The sequence below is a fragment of the Tinamus guttatus genome, unplaced genomic scaffold (genome assembly GCF_059628265.1).
Source record: "Tinamus guttatus ecotype Peru unplaced genomic scaffold, ASM5962826v1 Tinamus_guttatus_pri_ptg000153l, whole genome shotgun sequence".
Taxonomy (NCBI): Eukaryota; Metazoa; Chordata; class Aves; order Tinamiformes; family Tinamidae; genus Tinamus; species Tinamus guttatus.
The window spans coordinates 13,001-35,707 of record NW_028288687.1 but is presented as its reverse complement, the minus strand read 5'-3'; the positions used below and the strand labels follow the sequence as shown (position 1 = coordinate 35,707).

Genomic DNA, 22,707 nt, shown 5'->3' with positions numbered 1-22,707 from the left:
GAAGCAAACTCTTACAGAAGCGCGACACACATGGGAATCCCCCTGGGTGATGTATACCTTTGCTGTACTGATGCTGCAATGTACTTGGTTTCTTAGGGGTCTAAAAATCTTCGCTCTGCTGCTTGTGCTCACTCTCCTCGGGCCTTTCCCCATTCTCGAGGACCCGCACGTAGGAGCAAAGAGCACAGGAGCAAAGTATTTATCTTCTCCCTACACACGAGGAGCAGCACAACTGCCAGGAGAGCCGGTCCCGCGTTCCTGCACCCCGAGGAGCGGTTTCTGGGGGCATCACAAACAATTATCTGCAACACTCCCCAGCACACGCACACATATAGATAAATATTCACGTTAAAAATACAGTTGCTGAAGCAAAGTTTGCAGTGCCCAACACGTGCTGTTACTGCTGTTGAGCCACGCGCTCCTCAGCGGCTCTGCTGGCCGCGGCTGATACGAGGTATTTGGTGTGTTAGATTAAAAGGCCCCGGTCCTGCCGTGCTTACGAGGGTGCCGCCGTGACCTCGGGCTCGGGTTGCAGCAGCCACGTGAGGAAACACGAGAGCGGCTGCTGGAGGCCGGGGCTGCCCTTGGAGCAACCCTCCATCCCGCAGCTCCCTGAACCTTGCCGGGCAGGTGGCGCGGAAGGGCCGAGTGTCCCTGTCACCGCGGTCACTCGCCTGTGTTCCCTCCGCAGCTTTGACGTGGAGAATGGCCCGTCGCCGGGGCGCAGCCCGCTGGACCCGCAGGCCGGCTCCTCGTCGGGCCTCGTGCTCCACACCACCTTCCCGGGCCACAGCCAGCGCCGCGAGTCCTTCCTCTACCGCTCCGACAGCGACTACGACCTGTCGCCCAAGACCATGTCCAGGAACTCCTCCCTGCCCAGCGAGCAGTAAGTGCCCGTGTGGCTCCTGCTGCATCCCAGACGTAGCCCGGAGCTTCCCGCGATCTCCTGGGAAGAGGCCCGGGGCCACTCGCATTCATGGCCTACATGGGAATAGACCCCTTTGCTCCAACATTTAATACATTTAATAAGAATTTCCGAATCCATATTCTAAGTATTCTATAAATAAATATAAATATTCCATATTCTCAAAGTATCAGAACTAAGGGAGGAACCGAGGCAGATGGCGGAGCTTGAACGGATCAGCACAGCACTGAGCGCCTCTAGTTCTGTTGGTGGCCACCAGTGAAAAGAGGCCAGCCCCATCCTCCTCACGGCCTCCCTTGAGGTACTTCTAGACACTGCTCAGGTCCCCTCTCAGCCTTCTCTTCTCCAGCTGAACAGGCCCAGCTCCCTCAGCCTCTCCTCACAGGGCAGATGTTCCAGGCCCCTGATCATCCTCGTAGCCCTGCGCTGGACTCTCTCCAGCAGCTCCACATCCCTCTTATACTGTAGAGCCCAGAACTGGACACAATACTCCAGATGCGAATGGGTTTGCCTGGCCTGTGCTAGACGTGGCCTCTGAGACCACTTTTATTTAAAGCTGGGGATCGGCAGCGTTGACGCCCAGGCCGAGGCAATGGGCCCAGTGCCTGCATCTCCGCCGTAGCCCCGGACACAGCCTCTCTGGACCATGACAGAGTGGTTTTCTTGGAGGTTCCATCAGAAACTAGCATCCATGCCACAGTAAACAGAGAAACGCCCCGTGGGTTAAGGCTTTTTTGAGGGCCCCAAAAGCCCCTGTCCCCGAGGCAGAGGAAGCTCCGTTCAGGATGAGCGTTTGCCTGCAGCTCGCAGAGGGCGGGATGGAGCTGTCCCTGCACAGAGGAGGGCGAGGAGGAGGGTGCATAGCTCCTTGCACAGCACCGTGGCCCCGTGTCACCAAGAAGGACCTGGCACTACACGTGCCGAAGGGCACTGGCTCGGCAGAGGGGCTCAGTGCAGGTTCCCGAGCCGGGCTGCACGACGGAGCGCGGCCGGGGAACGCTGCACGCGTCCCTGGAATGCTCTGTGTTGCGCAGCAAGGTTCTCGTTTCTCCCTAGGCACGGGGACGACCTGATCGTCACACCTTTCGCACAGGTGAGTTTGCCGCCCGCAGCCTCACGTTAACACGGCGCTTGAGAGCCCTCGCTTCAGTCGCGTGAAATCTCCGTTCTCGTTCGCCCTAGGTCCTGGCAAGCTTGCGGAGCGTGAGGAATAACTTCACGTTGCTCACCAATTTGCACGGGACAGCGAACAAGTAAGAACCCCCCTTTTCCTTGTGTTAATTCCCCAGATACGCACGGAGCGGCGTTCCCGAGCGGGGTCGGGAGCGGAGCCGCGGAGCACCAGGAGGCGCCAGAGCGCTGCAACGGGGCGGGCGGCGCGTGCCACTGGGTCCCCGTGTCCCCCTGTGTCCCCTGTGTGTGTCCCCGTGTCCCCATGTGTGTCAGCGCCCAAGGGCCCAGGCTCTGCTCCCTGGCCCGGCAGAGCCGCCCCCGGGCGGCCAGGCCAGCCCTGCTGCTTCCCGCTCAGTCATCGCGTCTGGCTCCAGGCGCTGGAAAATGTAGTGACTCCGAAGAGGAGGAGCAGATTCCGCTTCTGGGAAGATTAGGTCTGTACGAGAAAGAATATCCTTTTCGTTTAGCCAGGAGAAAGAATATCCCTTCCATTCTGCCACCTGGGCTTCCCCCGGCTGGCGTCACCGCGCGGTTTCAGAGCACGCACGTCACTCGCGCTGGGCTAAGCTCTGCGCCTGACCTACATTTTCACTCACGTTTTAAAGGAACAGAGTCGCGGATAAAGAGGAGATACCCATGGGGATCAGGCAGCAGGGAAGGCTCCAGCAGGGCCCTGGGGACAGCGCGGCAGCCGCTCGACCCGCAGCGGTGCCTCCTCCGCGCTCTGCTTTCCCGAGGAGCCGGAGCGGGGCCAGGAGGCAGCCGGGCTGTGGCCCGGGTGACACAGGCTCCCTTTGAAGCCCTGCCCGGCACTGGCCGAGGGCTCGGTCCGAAGACCCGAGGAGAAGCGCTCCATGGGATATGCCGTGGCCTGTGGGTCCGCAGAGGCCCGCGCTCACTCCCGGCTGCACCTGCCAATAGCCCAGGGTTTTACCGGGCATCTCATGATAGGGGGAATTTTTCCTAAAATTCCGCTCTGGGGATCATGAGAATCGGAGCTCTGCTTCTCCCCTCCCCTCGGTGTTCCTCCTCCCAAGAAGCAGAGGAGGACGCTCTCCCTCAGGAGCTGCTGGAAAATCTGAGTCTTACAGATGGAGGGAAAAAAGCACAACCGGAACGCAGATTTTTTTGGACTTTGGTGTGAGGATTTTAGGACAGTTTCCTGCCTGGAGAAGGGGCGAGCGTGATTAATGGCAGCTGAACGCGTGCGAGGAGGCGCCCGGCCCCCTGCCCGCGGCTCCTTCCCGGGGTCCCGCGAGGGGCCCCTGCCCTCCAGGGCTTGCAGGGCTCTGAGAGGCTCCGCACAGAGCGGCCGGGGCAGATGTGCGGAGCGGGCAGCAGCCGGGGCCCGCGGCCACTGCCTCCCCAGCCGGAAAAAATGAGAGCTTGAAAAAACACATCATGGTTCAACATGAAAAAAAATAGAGAGTTTTATTTGGCAAATCTCACCTGGAAATATTTGGCCGTTTGGAGAAACACCGGGTCGCTCTGCCAGGGAGTCCTGCTAGCCAGGCCCGAGCCAGGCTCTGGGGCTCCTGGTGTCCCGAGGGCCTTGGCGAAGTTGGGGCTGGGCCAGTGGCCATCCGGCAGCCGGGGACACGTAACCTGCGGGGTTTCTGTTAACTTGCGATGGGCCATCGAGTACCAAACCATCCTGCAGCGTTTAAGGCTGCGGGTGAGCAGGAAAAGGGCCATTTGTGCTAAACGGCACCTATTCAGAGTGCCCTTTCTGTCTCCCCAGGCGATCTCCGGCCGCCAGCCAGCCACCCGTGTCGCGTGTGAGCCTGCAAGGTAGGTGTGCGGCGCGGGGCGCGCGGAGCCCACGGGTCCTGCTCCCACAGCCCTGCCCTCCACCCGGGCCGCCCCGCGCGCCCCGCGCCACGAGGGACTCGCAAAGCTCGGCCTTTTGCCGCTGCCCCGCGCGCTGTCGTTGCGGCTGGGGCGTGCGGAGAGCTCGTGTTAGACTCCTCGGAAATCCCAACTGCAGCCTTCCTAACTCCGGGCATCTGAGCGAGCCGCAGGACGCCCCATCCTCTCCAGCTCACCCACGCTCCCACCGCTCTGGGAAAATGGGGGAATTTCCGCTTCACGTCCAGCGGAGGGTCGGTCTGAGCCTCGCAGCTGTGGAGCAGACGAGTGCCGCCCGCGCGGCGTCAGGGCGAGCGCGGCCGCCGGGGCCGCGCCATGGCTTCCCCGCCAGGTCTGAGCGTCCTCATGCAGGAGTTCAGCGTTCCGTTGGCCATTTCATGAGTTTTAATGTTCCGAGTATATCCAGATGGATTCGCAGGTCTAAAATGAGATCTATTCCCGCCTTACCTGCCGTGAGTGGAGCGAGCGTGCAGGTCTGCGCTGGGCCATGCCAGCCGCGTTTCCGCGTGCGGTGGGGACTAGGTAGGAAGGGGCCACAGAGGCAAACGATGGCCCCTTACTTTCTGAGGAAGTTGCCACTTAAATGCAGCAAGAACCAGGATTTTTAGGGGCTTTTTCAGTGTTTGCAGCGTTCTTTCCCCAGCTGGGCTTCCGATGGGGGCAGTAGGGAAGGCAGGAGAGCTTTCCCTTGGAGAGCACGTCCTGCCTTGCGCCAGCGGCTCCGAGGCCTCGGAGGACGCGGCGTGTTTTTCCTGCAGGTTTTGGAGAAGGAAGCCGTGATGTTTTGATTGGGGCTAAGCTGCCTTACATCCTTCTAGATAAAAGAATGTGTTTTGAAATCCAATGTGTTTATATTCCGCAGATTGGGTAGCCGGTCAGGATCAGCGTTTTCGTCTCGCTCTCCCGTGTCACTAGTTGATTCAGAGATTTACCAGCATCAATTGACATCAGTGTGAGCACCTCGTATCTGTCTCCTTTGATTTGTCATTAGTGCAGTGATTTATATCCTGTTATGGAAAGTACAGAACTCGGGGTTTAAAGCAAACTAGCATGCATTAATAAAATTACCCCGGAGGGAGATAAATTACATTCAGAGTTTGCATTGGAAGTAATACATGCCAGCTGTTTACTCAGAGGAGAATATTACAGGATTTGTCAGTTGTTGCAAAGTGAGAGGAGCCAAATCCGTTCGTGGTGCCGAGGACTTGCACCACAAGGACCCGGCCGAGCGGGAGAGCTGCAAATTCTAATTTTGGCTTTCATTTTCCTGAAACCGTGAAAAATCCTGCTTGAGCTTCTCATGAGACTAACGCTCTCGATGCCGAGAGTGATGTCAGTGCAAGTTTCAGAGGTTTCTTAACGTTATGACCAGGCCATAAAAGGAAGAGGAATATGTATTGAACATCCTGTGTTTTGTCCTTGGTATCAGCTTAAGTAAATCTGGCAGATTTTTCCTGTTATTTTGTTAAAACTGCAGATCAGAGGAACAAACAGAATTGCTTTTATGCATTAACTAAGAAAGCGCAATATGGAAATAGGTAGAGAAGCAGAGTGCAGAAACCCTTAATGAGCTCGGGCAGTGCCCAGGTTGGGAGGTCCCCGGGCAGCTGCAGCGCCGGGACCCCATGGGCTCCCCAGCCACGGGCCTGGGGCACCGAAACGGGCCCGAGCACATTGCACACAAGCCAACGCCACGTGGCTTTCCCATATACTCGACCCTTTGTAACAAGAGTGGCCTCGTTGCCGCGGGTCCTTTCGGGACAGGGCAGAGTGGTGCCGGGAGGTCTCCAGGGGCATCTCCCAGCTGCGGGCACGCCGTGCCCCTTCCTTTTGGCCCGGCCTCGCTGCTAGCAGCACTCGTGCTGGTCCCGCGCAGGCCGAGGCTCCGGGTGGCACCTCGGGACACGTCGCTGCCGGCGTCTCAAGCGCCTCTCGAGTTGCTCTGGGCGGGCAGCGCCGGCGGGTGTCTCTGCCCACCGGTGCCGCGGCCCCGCTCCCCTGCACCCCTGCCCTTCTCACATGCCTTTACACGAGCTCCAGGCCTGGGCTCCTTCGCTTTTCGTGTGGGCGTGCGACGTGCACGGCCCCGTGCGTGAAGGGCTGCATGGAGCAGAAGCAAAAGACTGGATAACGCTGGCGCTCGTGCTGGCCAGAGCCCCGCTCGGCGGAGCAGGGAAAACTGCATCCCAGCCCACCCGGAGCCGCACGTCAGCCCCAGCCCCAAGGACGGTGCGTGGGGCCGGGCATCCCGTGGTGGCGCGGGGCACGTACAGGACAGTGGCTTGAGCTGGAAACGGTGCCCCGAGCTCGTGCCATGAGTGCAGGCCGCAGGGTCTGGCTAGTTAGCGTGGAGATGGGTCGCATGAGCCAAGCAGATCATGGTGCTTCGGGCTTCAAACGAGCGTGTGGAGCCCTGTTCCTCCAGACCGCCAAATAGCAAAGCAATGCTAAAAGGTAGCGATTGTGCGCAGGAAATTTGGAAATTCGATGATAAAGCGCTGGAGAATAACGCAGGTTTGATTTTTGAAGGCTGCAGTGCTATAGCAATGCAGGTAACCCGAGACCAGCAAAGCTGCAGCAGAAAGCAGAAGTCACCTTAATGCCCTGCGCGAGTCAAACCAGGGCTGCCCAACTACCAAGCAGCCCAGTGCGTTCCCCAGCGAGGTCACCTGCAGCGCCGACAGCGAGAGCGGAGCCGCGGCGCCGGGGGACGGGGCCATCGCCGCAGTTCGTTCCCGAGTCCGTTTCGCGTGTTCGTCCTGCCGGCAAACACACCCCCCCGAAAGTTGGACTCATGCTTCTTAGTAAGTATTTCAGTTATGCTATTGACGTCAATGCAGTCATTAAATAGATTGCCGGCCCTCCCATCAGCAAACCTGTGCCAACGACCTAGAGGCAGACACATTTTAAAAGAAGAACATCAGGTTTTCTTTTAGCAATTGAGAGAATAAGGGAAAAGTTTCTTCTGAAGTCACTGTGCTTTGCAATACGGCTATTTTTTTTTTTTTGCTTAATTTTCTAAGGCTCCTTTACTGCTCAGATAATTGCTGCGTTTATTTAAGACGCTGTTGTTATGTTACCCTGCACATAAACAACTCTAAATGGGGCTAAAGAGTGCGGTTTTGTGATCAGCTCCGGCTGAAAAACGACACCCATTCTGCGTCTCCTGGCTGGATTTCTTCCCGTATCCAGTGACGGGAGCTGCTCCGGCAAACCTGCCCAGCCTTTGACTGCCGTGAGGATGGATTTCATGACCCCTGCCTAAGCACACGGCCCCGCTGTGTGTGGGGGTGGCGGGCGCTCAGGTGACCTGGTGGCAGCGCGGGCAGCACCGGCACGTGGCCGTCGTCACGCTCCCGCGGTGCCACCAGGGAGGAGCTGCCCCGCGCAGGTGACGTGGAGGTGCAGCCCGCGATGGGAGCCCACGTGTCACTCAAGGCGGAGGGGACCAGCAGGACGTTCCCGTGACGGAGGGGACCCTCCTGCGCCAGCAAAGGCCCTCGCTGGGGACAACGCAGGTGAAACTGCTGGTGTCCGCGGTGCAGCTGCTGAGGAAGGCCGTGCTCATCGGTACTGACCTGTCAGATGTGCCCCCAAATGGCGGTTTCTCCTAAAAAGTGTGTAATTGGGACCATTTTTATGACGAGAACGAAACAACTGTTAATTATTGATGGTTATTAACAAAACGTGCCAGGTTCTCGAGTTAATTCATTTCCTTGGAAAAATGCTTATGTCTGCAAAGGTTTTGATTTATCAAGCAGCACAGTTAAAAATGCATCGAAATGTGGCCCCATGGAGTAGCCTGTAACGTCTAAACCCCCTGGTGCTGGGTGCACGGGCTGTGCCGTGCGGGCGCTCGTCACGGGCAGGATTCACCGTGTAAAACCCGGGCAGCCCCCGGGCAGCAGGTCGGTGCTGAGCGCGGCCAAGGCTGCAGGCTTGTTCTGTGGTTTCCCTGGTTCCTAGGAGCCGTGATCAGTAGCCGTTATTAAGTACTAACTACTTGGGTAGTTAGTTTTAATTAAAAAGCCTCTCTGCCTTTTTTTTTTTTTGATGTAGATATTCTAATATAAATATTCCCCTGTCATTTCATATCCCTTTCCAAGAGGAAATGAAACATCTGTGCCCATGAAAATTGCCTTCCCCACCTCCGCACTCCTCCGCAGCGGCGTTATCCCGGCGTTCTGCCGAGCGCCCGGAGCCGCCGCCGCCGCACGTCCCCTGCAGCCCCGCGGTGCGAGGGGCTCTGCAAGCCCAGACCGTAGTGCAGGTTCAGCGGGGCTCCTCGGCCAGGGCGGTTTGCTTTCCCTCGCGATGCATTCGTGGTCAGCGCTCGCTCTGGCTGGCGTTTGAGCAGGGATTGGGCTCCTTCCTTCCCTCTCAGCGGTCCTCCCTGGAGAGGAGGGATCCGGGTTCCAGTTCCCCGTCAAAACAGGAGTGTTTTCCACTCCAGCAGGAATACTTTACACAACAGGGTCCACGTCAGATGATTGTGCTGGGCATCCACCTTGACGCAAGCTCTTCGGACAAGGTATTTCCCCACATTCCTCTTGCTAAAATGTCCCGGGCTGTTAGCAGCTTCCTGCCTTTGAACTGCACTGTATGAGACTTGGAAAGGTTTCCCTGTGTCCGGAGTGGGAGCTAACTACCCGGGAAAAGGCCAGGCTCCTCATCGCCCTTTTGAATGCGGAGCAGAGGAGAGGATCGCTGGGTCTCACCAAAGCCAACAGTCATTTTCATGCACTGAGGCTGTGCAGGGTCAGAGCTTCAGATAAGGTAAATCAGGGAGGTGGACGTTCCTGCCCTTTGAGTGCGTAAAATACCCGTTCTAGGAAAACAGATGAAAATTCCAAGCTAAATCAATGTTTTAAGCTCCCATCCTTAATTATAATGCTTTCAAGAAATTGCATTTAGCTATGAAAAAATCCATTTAATTGTATTTTATAATTAATACGATGGAAGCGGTTTGCGTGATGGCCGCGAGCAGCACGGCGGTCGTGGCTGCCGCTCGCACACGCTGCACGGGCCAATGTCCTAGCAGCCCCTCCGAGCTGTCACTGCGGGTCCTGCTGCGGCCACCTTCTGAACATGGTCCCAAAGACCCTAAGGAGGTTAAATTAAGATGGAACGGAGGACAATTTTATATTAGATTGCAACCCTTCTAGAAGCCGATCTGATTTTACAGGTCTAGCCTTTTAGCGGTTGCCGGTTCTGCCATGCTAAGGGTAGCGCTATTCAGATCCCCATTTAGCGTTTCTGGAGAATATACCTCATAAAAAGAATTAATTGACCTTGTCTTTATGTTCAAGGGCAGTAGCCAACTGAGACTTTTTGTGGGAGCTTCTCAGATTCCTCCTTACCCTTCCTGCTCCGACATTTGCTTCCCTGCGCTCAGAGGACTTCCCTTCCCGCATGGCGTTTGTGCCTAAGTCGCACTGCCCGCGCTCGCTTCTTGGCCCGGCGGTGGCTGCGGATGGGTCCGTGGGTGAGCAGAGCACCTACGTTTTGCGGCAGGCCCAAATCCAGCCACTGCTGCTTGTGGTTTGCAAAAGCTTTACGAAACCCTGAAACGCAGTCCCGTTAGTCCCTCGCGCCAGCCCTGCTTTCCTCCCCCTTGCGGAGCTGAAACGGTCACCGGGGCCTCTCTGCGGCGGCTCCCGCCTCCCCTGCGGCCTCCTGTGGAGGTACCCGGAGGCTCCGCCGAGGGCCAAGGGCGCCTCGCCACGCCGCGGCCCCGGAAGTGGCGCAGCCGCCACACGGCCCCACCTCGTTACGCCCGCGCTGATCGGCGTAGGCGGCGCGGCCTCGCCGGCAGCCTCGGCTGCTCCCGGAGCGCGTCCCGGCGCGGGGAGGCTCGCGGGCCGGCCGGGCGCGGGGAGCGGGCGGCCCTGGGCAGCGGGGGTTCAAGAGCGCGGCCGGGTGCCTTTCACATGGGGAGAGAGCGGAGCTACCGCACAGGCGAACGGGCGCTGGGCCGTGACCCGGCCTGTGCACAACTGGGAGCTGCTTGGGCTCTCCTGGATTGGCAGGAAACAGCAGCTGGGATTTAGATCCCAGCACTCAATTCCCCATCGGGAGCAGAGGTTCCTCCCGAGGCCCATGGAGACTCGCAGCAGTCCCCGTGCTCCGTGTGCTGCCCCGTGTGCGGCAGCGCAACGGCCCTCGCTTCCTGGGGTGCTTGGAAGAGAGGGACTCTGCTACGGGCGTGTTTCCCCCATGCTTGTGAACAGGGCAGGAATACTACAGGGTGACGAGGAACAGAGCCCGCCGCCTGAGACGGGAGCACGTCGAGTCGTGCGCTTGCTCCGCAGGCTCGAGACGGAGCCGAGCGAGCTTTCCTTCCAGGATTAGCTCCTGCCCCTCTTGCCATTTCGCTCCCTCCCCGTGGCCAGTGAGGCATTCCCAGTATGCCGGCAAATCCCCCTCCCAGGCTGCCCGTGATATCACCGCTAAGTGACATTTGACAGAACGCTTCCTGCGCGCGGGGCTGCCATCTGGCACCACCGCAGCCCTGTCACTTACCCGCTGATTTGTGGCGGCGGGCGCCGCTGCCGCGGGCGGTGGGTGCCTCGGCGGGGGACGCGGCAGCGCAGGCCCTGCCCCGTGCTGGAGCGCCCGGCCCTCCCTCCGGGGGAGATGCTATCTCCCATCCCAGGCGGCTTCGGAGCTCCTCCAGCTTTCTGGTTAGCCAGCGTTCGGGATTAAGTGTCTGGGCTTATCTCCAGATCAGAAACGAGTTCCCTGAGAAGTTTCAGCCACCTGAAGGTTTTCGTAGTGTTTACACCTCACCGCCATGCCCAAGGCGCAGCGCTAGCTTTGTTTTCGGAGCCCCGCTCTTTCATCTTTGCACCCAAAGATTTAAAGCTGAGGTTTACCCAGCTGATGTGGAGCGTTTGCGTGCGCTTTTGATGCGTGCGCGCACACAGCGGGATGGGGGAGTGCTTTCTGAACTGCATCCAAGACCCTTAGCTTTTTGCTGGCTAAACTTTTCCAGTGTGTTTCCAGCACTCCATTTCAGCTTTAGAGAGATAGTAGTAGTATTTATTCTTCGAGAAGGAGGAATCACGACTGAACATGCTCTACAACGTGCTGCGGTGCCTACCAAGGCCTCAGACTCTCTCTCCAAGGCAACGTGGGGAATCCGGCTCTTTGCACAGCTCTGCTTCAGGAGGAGAGGTCTTCTCCCAGGTCCTTCGTTCTTTCTGACAGTTTGATTTTGGGCTCTCTAGTCTTTTCAGCAGTGATCATTCCACTTCTCTGGGGCTGTCGCAGCTCAGAGGTTTCTTGAGTGGTGTGCCGAGCATCTTGAAGGCAATTGGGCACTCCATCAGCTGCTGCTCTCCGTCAGCAGCTTCAGGCCCTAGGCATTTCCCCCTTTCTCCGTCCCTTCAGTTCTGCAGTGGGCAGTGCAGCAGATGCCACCGCAGTGCCACGACAGCCTCCTCCGTTCCGGGGCCTCAGCCTCTGTGTGCTCAGCCTGCCTCTCACCCGACAGACTGCAGGGATTTACCAGACTGGCGTCTCGGGCTGGCCCTTGGTCGCCTCTTCCATGTCACCATCCTCTCCTAGAAAAGCAACGCTCTTGGTACCAAACTCTCGGTGCCCTGATGGCCGCTCCAGCTGACCCAGGGCGCCGCCACAGAGAGGTGCTGCGGACGGCAAGTGCTGCTTGTGGCGCCGGTGGTTATTGCCACAGAGGTTGGCCTAATTGTCCGGAGACCTGAGCTACTCCTCCAGCTCCGGACATAATAAGCAGCTAACGCCCAGCCCGAGATTAATTGCTAAGCAATTGCCCGGTTACTGCTAACAGTCAGTGGTCTGTTCTGAGAGCTGCCAATTACTGTGGATCCCTGGATGACCTGGTTCCCATGACCCAGCTCCATCCACCCAGCCGGCCCGGCACTGCTGGGCATCATCGTGACTCCCTGCAGGTTTGTCCGGTTCTGCCTTCGCCGCTCCATCAGCAGCGAGCCCTTGGCTCGGCTGGCAGCGCGCAGCCCGGCGCCGGGCTGCTCTCTGGGCATGAGTTTCCTATCAGCACGCTGCTGAGCGCCTGCCGTGACCCATTCCCTCCTCTTGCCGCCGAGACGTTCCTGTGAACCACAGCTGTCACGATCAAAGCCAGGTCTGAGGCTGGTCCCTGCCCAGTGCCACATCCTGGCTGTTCACAAGCTCTTTGGGTTGTCATTGAGGGCTTCCATCTACTGCTTGATGTCAAGATGCTTTAATTGACATAAGGTTCATTTCACCTCATTTCAGCCACCTAAAAATTAGAGAACATTCTCAACTAGTGGCTGCTCTTAAGGACACCTTGCTGAGAGCCCAGAGCTAATCATCCTGTTATGCAGGAAGATCAGGAATTTCAGCAGAAGGCAACTCGGTGAAGCAAGGAGCTCCCTAGCAAAGTAAAATGCAGCAGGAGAGCAGGCTAAGAGCAAGAAGAGGCCTGGTAGCAGGAGCAGTGCAGGAGCCATGTCCTGGCCTGCGGGGGTGAATGGGGCTGCCCAGAGCCCAGCTGGAGCTATTGCTAGCTGGGGACACGGAGGGGAGCAAGAGGGATCCTAGCATGGCTCTGCTGGTGGTGCAACGTTCAGAGATAGATACAGGGTGATTGATGTTCATGGGAGGCAGCCTAGGGACACAAAAGCCTGGGGAACTCCATGCCTCTTTTGTCCTGGTTGTCCCCACTGGGCCTCTGTGGGGCTTGGGAAGGAGAGGGACAGGCAGCCAGGAGAGAGCAGCAGCTGAGGGACAGCATCGAAGGGATGGATTTGCTCCAATCCAGAGCGCTGGGCAGGGTTCAAGGTGAAAACCCTTTGGCTGAGGTGTTTGCAAGGCCTCGTTTGTCAGTCATGAGACGTGAGGGTGCTGAGGGAGCTCCCTGGTGACCGGGAAAAGGCCCCTCTTTGGAAAAGCAACGTGAGGCCTGGCCTCTGTGGCTGGTCAGACTCACGCGGTGCCTGGGGACGTCACCGAGCATGTTTGTGGGAATCCATTTCCCAGCGTGCGAAGGGCACGGAAGAAATCGGGATCAGTGAATGCGGCCTGAGCAAGGGCAGCTCCCGCACGAGCAGCCCGGCCTGCTCCTGCAGGGGCACGGGGCAGTGCATGGCCATGGCTCGCGGCACCTCAGGAGGCATCGCGGCGTGGCCCGTGACCCGTGGCTCTCTGTGCCCTTGGTGACGGGCGATGGGAAGAGCAAGGGGCGTCTGTGAGTGCCCGGCACAGCCCGCAGCAGGGCCTTGAGGGTAGCCGGGCGCCCCTGGCAGCTATCGGAGCGAGCCCGGCACCTCGGGGGTGTGATTGAAGCCGTCCTAGGAGACACGCTCAGAATAGACCAGAGTCACCCTCGGGAGGTCCCCGTCACTTTCCACTGACTGTGCAGGCAGCTTAGGTGATTAACTTTTAGATGGCTAAAGATAGCCAGCTGAGCTCCCCGCGCAGTGACATTTCTGCGGGCTAATATTACCTCCCCCCGGCCTTGCTCGGGTTACGGCGCAGCTGGCCCCACGCGGAGCCGTCCTCGGCCTCGCGCCCGCCTCCGCAACGCCGCGCGGCCGCGGAGTGACGAGCAGCCGCGGCGCGCGCTGCCGCGGGCACGCCTGCCCTCGCCTCTCCGGTTACCACATGAGCTGTGGCTCGTTTCTTCTCGGGGACGCAGCAAGTGGTTTGGCCTCCCGCAGCTTCTGTGTCATTCCCTACAGGCAGGACATTTTTCTTGCTGCCTTTCACGCTGCTTCGCGCCATCCCGGGCCTTCGCCGCGTGAGTTGTCTCGCACTGCTCCCCATGCCATCCCGTGCTGGGTTAATCCCCGCCAGGACGCCTCGGCCCTCGCAGAGCCCCGGGTGAGGGCTGTGCTCTCCCCCGCACCTTTCCCAGTGCCCTGGACCAAGTGTCCCAGAAAGGACCTGTCTTTCCTTAGAGCCTCTCAAGCGGCGCCAGAGTGGCGCAAGTGCCCCGATTCCCAGCAGCGCCGCCGAGGAGTTCGTGCCTTCGTCCACTTGCTGCTTGGGAAAGAACAAAACGCAAAAGACCTCCCAAAATCCTGGCCGTGTTTTGCCGGAGGTTTCACCACATGCCCAGCGCTTTCACCAGCAGTTTCAGCGTTATTCCTGGCAGCAGCATCTCACGCGTTTCCTGTCGTTTTTTCGCAATGAGCAGCAGTGAGCTTTCGCTTCGGGTTTTTGTTTTCTCTCTCTCACTGCGCTGCCTCCGAGCGCAGCCTGTTGCTCCGAGAGGCCCGCTGCGCTCTGAGCCTCGCTGTCCCCCGTCCCCGCGCCTGGGATGAGCCCGGCACCCCCGGCATCTCTGTGGCCGGGAGCCCCGAGTGCAGCTGCAGGTGTGAGAAACGCGAGCGGGGACAGCTGGCGCTTCCCGCAGAACTGGCGTCCCCCCGGGTGCCGAGCAGGGGCGGAAGGGCAGGATCAGCCATTTGTTCGGGGAGTTGCTCAAGATTCGAGTCTGGCTCCACCTGTCCCACCGGTGCTCGGGCTTTTGCCTTCCTTAGCACATCCGCACTTATCTCTGCAGGAGATATAATTAGTTTCATCGCATGCAATCAGATGTTGGGGGGAAGGAAGAGTGGATCTAAATCTCGTGCCGCTCCCAGGCCTGCTGCGAGCTGCGCGGGTGCGTGTGCGGTGCAGGGCAAGGCCCGGCTTGCTGCCCAGGCTCTGCTGGGGTTTTTTCCCTTTCTAGCTTTTGTGGATGAGAAAAAATTGCACATCTGACCTAGAGTGGAAACACAGACAGGGAATAGTTTGAAACCTGCCAGGCACCCATAGGAGACCCCGGAGCTGCAAGGTGCAGGGCTTTAGACCTTGTCAGGGTGGAGGAGCTGATGCCACGAGGCTTGGGCATTTTCATTCCAGCTTTTCCCCACATCGCTGCGGTTGTGCTCTGCTTTGGTTCCTGTGTTTCCTGTGAATTTTCAAGCCCATCTACGGGGGTATTTTCTCCAATTTTTTTTTGCTGGATCTGTTAGAACAATGGCTTAATTCAAGGAAGTGGCTCCCTGCTCATGGGCACTGGCGAGTGCGCTAACAGGATGCATTAAACAAATGAATTATTTAGCGCCGGCTGTTTGCTCGGCACCGCCGAGGGTGGCGGGTGAACGGGAGCGCGCGGCGGCCGCGGGCACGGGGGGCAGCTCAGCCACTGTCCCCAAGCCCTGGCCCTCCTGGGCCTTGCACGGCCACCGGGCACGGGACTCACCCGGCAGCTCCCTGCCCTGCGCCGTCCTCCTCGTCACCCCGGAGCGGCGGGGACCTGCTCCGTGCCAGCCCCGGGGTGACCCGTCCTGAAGGCCTCTCCTGCATCCCCTGGGGTTAACGCTCCTCAGCTCCGTAGTGCATGGCTTTTTTTTCAACCATCTCGGTCTGAATGCGTTTTAATTCTTAACATTTTTGTCACGTTTTGTAAATATTTGTAAATAGGGAACATTCCACTGTGCCCAAACCCCCCAGGAACACAGGTCGTGTCCTGTCGATTCCCGCTGCAGTGGGTTATTTCCAAGCTTTTCCACGGCTCCTCCCGGCACGCTCGGAGCAGCGTTTCGAGTATCTGTAAGCAGTTTGGGGCGGTGGATAAACATTTACATGTTTCTCTGCGAGGACAGCTCTGTGTTGGGAGCCCCAGCTGTGAGCTAGCAAGGGTTTTCCTGAGTGTGTCAGTGCTTCGCTCAGCAGACCCTGTACGTGGTCTGCTTTTGGGGGCTTTTCTTACAATTCCTACGTTTGCTAAGCAAACGCATTCAGGGAGCATCTCGGAGCCCACCTGTTGGCAAGCTGGATATGCCAAATTTGGGGTCGGATGCAGCACTGCGAGGCGCTCCCAGGCGAAGCAGACAGCTGCTCTGCTTTATTTTAAATGACCAGCTTTGGTCACGAGCCGGAGCCGCTCTCGAGGTGAGGTTAATGCACAGCGCTGGCATCTTGCACCGCGCCGCTGGAATCGCTGGGAACCGGCTGCTTTTGGGCCCCCGGCGCCCTCGGGGCCGCGCGGAGCCGCCGGCCGCGGCAAAGGCAGAGCTGCGCTGCGCGTTGTGGGGAAACGTTAAAGAGTTCGTAATTACCAAGGGCTGCAATTTATTGCAGCCAAGGCGCAATTAAAAGTAAATAGTCCAGAAGACGTCTTCCTGGCACAGGAAACAAATTGCTTTGCAGGCAGAATAGCATGTGCTGTAGAACTGGTGAAGACCACTGCAAGTTGAACTTTTTTAACCTTCACAGTAAGAAGTTTCTCTTTGAATGTTTCTACGTAAAAAGCAGGCCTTTTTGGTGGAGCCTCGTAGCTTTTGTTTTTGAGTTTCTGCCTGCCCATGGTTGCGGCTGAAGTTACAACCCCTTAGGCGTTGCTGTTTCCCTTTTGTTTTTTCCAGAGTTGAGGATTAAGTCTTTTTCCAGTATAATCAGTGTGTGATTTGGAGCGAGCCGGTGTCTGCAGATGCTGAGTTCAGCGTTTCCCCCTGCCAGACGGGGCAGTGGCGGCGCAGGGCAGGTAGCGGGACCTGTCTCGCTGTGCTTAGCACATGCAAACATGGGAAACCCGGTTATTTGGCATCTCCTGGATTCTTCGGAGCTCTCTCCTATGTTTCTACTTGCCTGTTTGCAGTCTGACATTTCGGCCACGCGTTTTAGCTTTTCCACTTTCGGGGCAGAAGCAGGAAATCCTGCGTCTCTGTTTGTATAAGGGTGACTAGAGTGACTGGGGAGACTCAGGCGTGAATCAGCAGAGGGAATAACTCACTCGGGAGTTTTGGATCTCGTTGCAAAAAAAAGTGTTTCTTAACTTGGCTTGTGGCCCGGGTAAGTCCAGGGCGAAACTGCGGTGCCGGCGCGGGCGGCCGTGACGTGGTGCCGGTCACGGCAAGGAGCACCCGTCGCCTTGCAGATGTTGAAGAAGAGAAAAGCCTCGAGTCCATGTTTGCTAGGAGCGCGCCCTGTGAGAAACTGTTGCCTGGGCAGGTCACTGAGTGGGAAGGAAGCTTCTAAAAAGGGACTTGTAAGTCACTTCTCTACTAAGAGATATTTAATCATCTCATCAAGATCAAAAAGATGGAAAATAATAATCTAATTCCTGCAAAATCCTTGCATAGGTTTGAATTGCGTTTAAGCACAGAGTGAAAAGCATCGGGCATGGTGCTTCTTCCAAAGCCTTGGCACGTGCATCCCTGGAAAGGGCTGCGGCAAAGTGTGGCCTGAGCGCCGGCCACGTCGCGGTGGGCATCCAAAGCCTGGCCCGAAGGCTAGAGCAGAACTGGAACAAGCTCCTTGCATTGGCCATTGGCCTTCATGCGTTCTTGCGTACACCTCAGAAGTGATTTTGCATATGGCACTGGAAAAAATGTCAGAAGTGCCGGCAACGCGTGGAAGCGGTCGTGCTGGTAAGAGCGCGGTTATGCAACGCCCAAATATAAACTGAAACGCGATCCAGTGGGGCCACGTCAGATGGTTTTCCAGCAGATCGCATGCAGGAACGGGACAACTGCCTCAGCAAGGGACCGCATCGCTCCTGCTCCCCCCGGGCGCCCAAGGGGGAGAAGGGAAGGTCCAGCCGTGCCGCTCGCGGGACCAGGCCCTGCTGAGGAGCACCGGGTGCCAGGGCAGCGGCGTGGAGGATGGACCTGGCGTACTGCAGAACCGCACCGAGCACCCGCGGCTTCTGCTCCCGCTGTCAGTGCCGTATCCGACCGTCCGCATCCTCCCGCTCGCGCGGAGCGCACGAGCCTGCAGCAGCCGCGGCGCTGGCGGGTGCCGTTTGGGCGGCCCCGCTGTGCCCAAGAGGCAGCGATGGCCCAGCACAGCGCTGTCGTTGTGCACCGGCCTCGTAGCGCTGCGTCGCGGCCGGTTACTCCAACACGTGCTGAGCTCCTGCTCAGCTTGTCAGACTCACTGTTTTATTCCCGTTCCTAAAGTAATGATCGTGGCTGTGTTAATCTTACCAGGAAATGCAAACATTTTTGATTGGAAGGCACCCGAGCCCTTCCAGCTCAGCCCGTTCACATGCGGAGCGAGGTGACAGCACGAGTGCAAGGAAAACGGGGGCTCTGCGAGCCTCGCTGCGGGCCTTCCCGGCTCTGCGGGCAGCGGGTCTGGCAGTGCGTGGGCACGGGCAGAGGAGCCGGCGCGGGCGCACGTGTGTCCGCCGCGCGGAGCGTGTCCGCGCGAGCCCAGCCCGGTGTCACGGCCACCCGTGAGGCCGGCGCCGGCCGAAACGCGAGGCCGCGCGCTGAGGTTTACGGGTTAGGCGCGTGTCACGCCGGCACTGCGCGAAGCGGTTGCGTTCATAGGGAGATTTTTATGATTCACTGTATCCGCTTATGTAAAGCTTTGCTTTTACGGCGAGCCCGCTCAAGAGCGCGTTGCCCTTCTGGGCGGGCGAGGTGGCGAGCTGGCGGGGCTGGGGACCAGCGCGGGCTGGGCCCGCGGGCGAGCGCCCGGCGGCACCGGGGCCTTGGGGGGCTGGCGAGGCCCCGGTGCCGGGACAAGGTGGGCCGGGAGCGGGGACATGGTGGGGAGCAGGGCCGTGGAGGGGCCGGAGTGGCGGGGACAGGGCACAGGGTGGGCGCAGGAGGAGGAGCGGGGCCCAGCGGGGCTCTCGGGCTGGGGGAGCGGGCGGCGCCGGGCCGGGACCGGGACCGGGACCGCCCCGCGGGGCGGGGGCCGGGCCGGGCCGGGCGCGGCCGCCCCGCCGGGGCCGTCACGGGGCGGTTCGGGGCGGTCCGGGCGGTTCGGGGCGGTGCGGGCGGAGCGGGGCGGTCCGGGCCGCGGCGGGCGCGGGAGTCGCGCGGAGCAGCGCGGAGCGTCGCGGCGGGGATGGGGCAGCGGCGCGGCGGGCAGGGGCCGCAGCGGGGCCGCATGTCCGCGCGCCTCTTGGCAGAGGAGCCCTACCAGAAGCTGGCCATGGAGACGCTGGAGGAGCTCGACTGGTGCCTGGACCAGCTGGAGACCATCCAGACGTACCGCTCTGTCAGCGAGATGGCCTCCAACAAGGTGAGAGCGCGGCGGTGGGACCCCCGCGCCCCCTCCGAGGAGAGAGGAGTTTGGCTTTCCCTCGCCTTTGACTCTCCCCTCGCCTTCGACTCTCCCCTCATGTTTGACTCTCCCCTCATGTTTGACTCTCCCCTCGTGTTTGACTCTCCCCTCGTGTTTGACTCTCCCCTCTCTTTTGACTCTCCCCTCGTGTTTGACTCTCCCCTCGTGTTTGACTCTCCCCTCGTGTTTGACTCTCCCCTCTCTTTTGACTCTCCCCTCGTGTCTGACTCTCCCCTCCGGCCCACGTCCTTGCCCCGACGCGCTGCCCTGTGCGCGGTGAGGGGCGCCCGGCCCCCTGCTCGCCCTGGTGCGCGGTGGGAGGGGGCCCAGGCGGGTGGCGATGGGCGAGAGGAGCCCCCGGAGCAGCGGGAGCCCCCGGGGCCAAGGAGCTGCCGCGGCCCCGGTCCCCGCTGCCCGGCCCCGCGGTGCTGCGCAGCCGCCAGGCTCTGCAAGTTACTGTGGGCAGAAATGATGCCTCATAAAGTGATTTTGTGGAATAAGTTAAGCAGACGAGTCCCGTGTCGGCCCCACTTCCCTCCCTGTCGGCGATGGCCACGGCGGCCTGGGGCAGAGGAAGCAATAAAAGTTTTATAGACAGAGCTTCCAAGAGGGGAATTCTGCTGTGTCTGAGGGCAGGAGGCTGCAGGAGGAGCAGCACCGAAACACGGGCGGTAACGTCCCTGCTTTGGGGACAGCTCTGTGTCACCGCGTGCCCTGGCTGGACCTGGGGGGCTCAGCGGCCTCCGCAGCGGTGAGGAGTCGTGTTGCTCCCGCACGGAACCCCTGCACCTCGCAGCCCCGGCGCGGTGCCGCCTTCAGCCCCCTCCCTGCAGTGCTGCCAGTTCTGGGTGGCTTCCAGGGACCTATTTCATCCCCGGGAGAGCAGCACGAGCTGCCGCCACGTCCCGCAGTGCTTTCCCGCGGCAAATGCCGCCACGGATGAGCCGGGGCTTGCCGTTCCAAGAGAGCCCCGCGGTGGCCGAGCGGTTCAGCGGGAAGCGCGCGCGCCGGGACGCGCTCCGGAGCACTCGCCCCTTTGTCACATTTTCCACCCTGACGTCCCCGAGGCAGCGGGCGGCCCCGGCACGCGGCTCCGCCGCGGCGAGCAGCCGAGCGGCCGCCTGTTTTCAAAACAGGATGCTGGGGCTCCGCGCCGCGCGAGAGGAACGGAAGGAGAAACAGGATAGATAGGAAGAAAGCAAATAGGCTCAGCACGGCCCCGCGCGCAAGAGCCGAATAAACAGCGACCTATCTCCTGACCTCTGCTATTGCCGAGCCGCTGGCCCCGTGCCGCTGCGGCCAACCTACGTCACTGGAGGCTGATAGTAGGCATGGCACAGCTGTTGCAAGTGTGACTCGAATTTCCTGTCTCCTTCCTGACAGACGTAGTTTAGAAAATCCAGAGTTGCAACAACAGCAGGCGGAGAGGGCGGCCGGCGCGGCCGGGGGCGCTTCCCAGAACTCCTGCGCCCGCGGGGAAGCGCCGCGTGCCGCACGGCCCGGCCGCGCGCTGGCACCTTTCGGGAAAGGGCCGTTCGCGCACGTGCGTACGGGCGTCCTGCGAGGCGAGCTGCTCGCAGCGAGGCCAGGGGCCTCCCTGCTCCTGTGGGCAGGAGGGGGTGCCCGTGGGCTCCATCCCTGCGCGTGAAGAGGACCCCCCTGCGGGACGCCCCCAACCCGGCCGGTGGCACGAGGAGCCACCCGCAGCCTCCGTGCCCGGACCCGCTCAGCTCCAGGCCCGGCGCAGCCCCCGGCTCTGCCAGCCGCAGCCACCCCCTGAGGAGTAAAGAGGGGCGAGCGTTTTCCCTGCGGGAACACCAGTCTTGGCAGCTCGGAGACTTTATGCGGCTTTAAGATCCTAGGATTGGAATAGAGAGGAGGTTTTATTTCTCAGCCTCTGTCTCGTGCAGCCCGCGGTGCAGACCCCACGTAGCGCGTCTGTGTCCGAGCCATGAGCGCTGCCTTGTCACGGCCTTGTCACCAGCGTGACCTGGGGCTTTGTGCAGCCCGTCTCGCCTGTGCTCCGCTCCGAGCCCAGCGTCCCCTGCAGCACCAGCCTGGTGGCCTCCATGCCCTCGGGCGCTGCCGTCTGGCCGCGCTGCCCAGCACGGACCCTCCCTGCCCCGTGCGTCGCCGCTCGCACACGCAGCCGTGAGCGGCGTTGCGGCGGTCGCAGCGGGCACAGGGGGCGTGCAGCCACCCCTCGCCACGGGCCATGGCGCCGGATGAGCACGCGGACACTAGTGTAAACGGCGGCGGGGCCGCGTGCCAGCGCGCTGCGTGCCGGCGCCCCACGGCTCCGCGCTCCGGACGGGATGTTTAGCCGGAGCTTCCGCTCCGAAGCAGCCGGCGCGGAGCCGCACACGGCCCGGTGCCCGAGGGGCCCCGCAGCCGGCCGGGCCCCGCCGCCCACCCAGGGCCGGGGCTTCCCGAGCCGGGCGCAGCCGCGATGAATCACGGCATGTGGCCCCGCGCCCAGCGGGATTCCCCGCCACGGAGCGGGACAAACGCTCGGAGCGGAGTCTCTGGCAAGCTCGCCGCGCTCGGAGCCTGCTCCGCGGTGCCCGCGTCGAGGTTGCTGCAGGCGCGCTGCAGTGCTCTAGCCATGCTGCGCACCGAGCTGGGAAGTGGCCATGGCTTGTGGACACCCTCGGAGCTCGTGGGTGTCCTGGGACACAGTCACCATCGTGAGGAGCGGGGTCCGCCCCGGAGGCGCTGTGCTTGCTCCCACTCTAAGCAAGCTCCCTGGCCCCGGGGCTCGCCGGGCACCGAGGCGCTGCGGAGCTTCCCAGGGGCCCCGGTGGCGGGCAGGCGGGCGGCCCCGCGTGGGCACGCGCTGGCGCGGGGTCGAGTTGTCCCTCAGACGCGACACCGGCACCTGCCGAGCGCTGCGTTCTCAGACCGGGACGTGGGAGCCCGCAGGGTGGGACCTCGGCAAACGCAGCTCGGGGGCAGCTTCCCCGTGAATCCTAGCGGGAGGCAGGCGGGAACGCGCGGCCGGGAGACTCGGCAGGACACGGGGAGCCCGGGGGCTGCGCTCGGCACCGCGGCGGGGGCTGCTGGCTCATCCTGGAAAAGGCAGGATGTGATTCCCGGGGCAGCCCCATGCCGACCCAGGCTTGCAGACTGGGACGTGCTGCTGAAAGGCTCCTCACTGTAAGGGCAGGAGGGTTTAAGGGCAGGAAACGACCGTCCGCAGAGCTGCCTGCCTGTCTACATGACGGGTTTCTCCTGGGAACGCATTTACATTAATCAGTGCATTCCTGGGGCTCGGTGCTGGGGTCGTGTTCACTCCAGCACAAACAGCCCCTGGATTTTGCACGGGGAGAGCGACTCCGTAGCCTGCGCTCCGGGAGGAAACCCGCTGTGCCAAGCAGGAGCTGCCAGAGTTTCCCTCCTGACCGTCTCCGAGAAGTCATTTCAGGGCATGGAGTTGTTTGAATTTTCCAAAGCCTGTTTTCCGACTTGGGTAAAACCCCTGCTGGATTTGCCTAAGCGATGACTGCGGAGCCTGATGCAAATTTAAATTAAATTTAAATTGCCGCTTCGCACATTTAACGAGATGGCCTTGTTAATTGCGCTGCTCCTCCAGGACAGGCTGGACGCGCTTCCCGCTCGCCCGCCTTTCCGGGCGCCGGCCGGGCCGCGGAAGCTCGGGATGCGCCGCGGGCACCGGGCGCGCTCGCCTGGCGCAGCGCGGCCGC

The 22,707-nt window shown here is 60.6% G+C and overlaps 1 protein-coding gene across 2 annotated transcripts in view; it reads left to right on the top strand.

Annotated features, from left to right (window-relative positions):
* The window catches only part of LOC104572611 (3',5'-cyclic-AMP phosphodiesterase 4B), a 111,125-nt gene that overhangs the window by 79,163 nt on the left and 9,255 nt on the right, over positions 1–22,707 (top strand). For both annotated transcript variants that reach the window (XM_088522397.1, XM_088522398.1), the window contains 5 exons: positions 692–886; positions 1,982–2,018; positions 2,108–2,178; positions 3,840–3,889; positions 18,849–18,961. In XM_088522397.1, the coding sequence (XP_088378523.1) occupies positions 692–886; positions 1,982–2,018; positions 2,108–2,178; positions 3,840–3,889; positions 18,849–18,961 (466 nt within the window). The remainder of the gene's footprint in view (positions 1–691; positions 887–1,981; positions 2,019–2,107; positions 2,179–3,839; positions 3,890–18,848; positions 18,962–22,707) is intronic.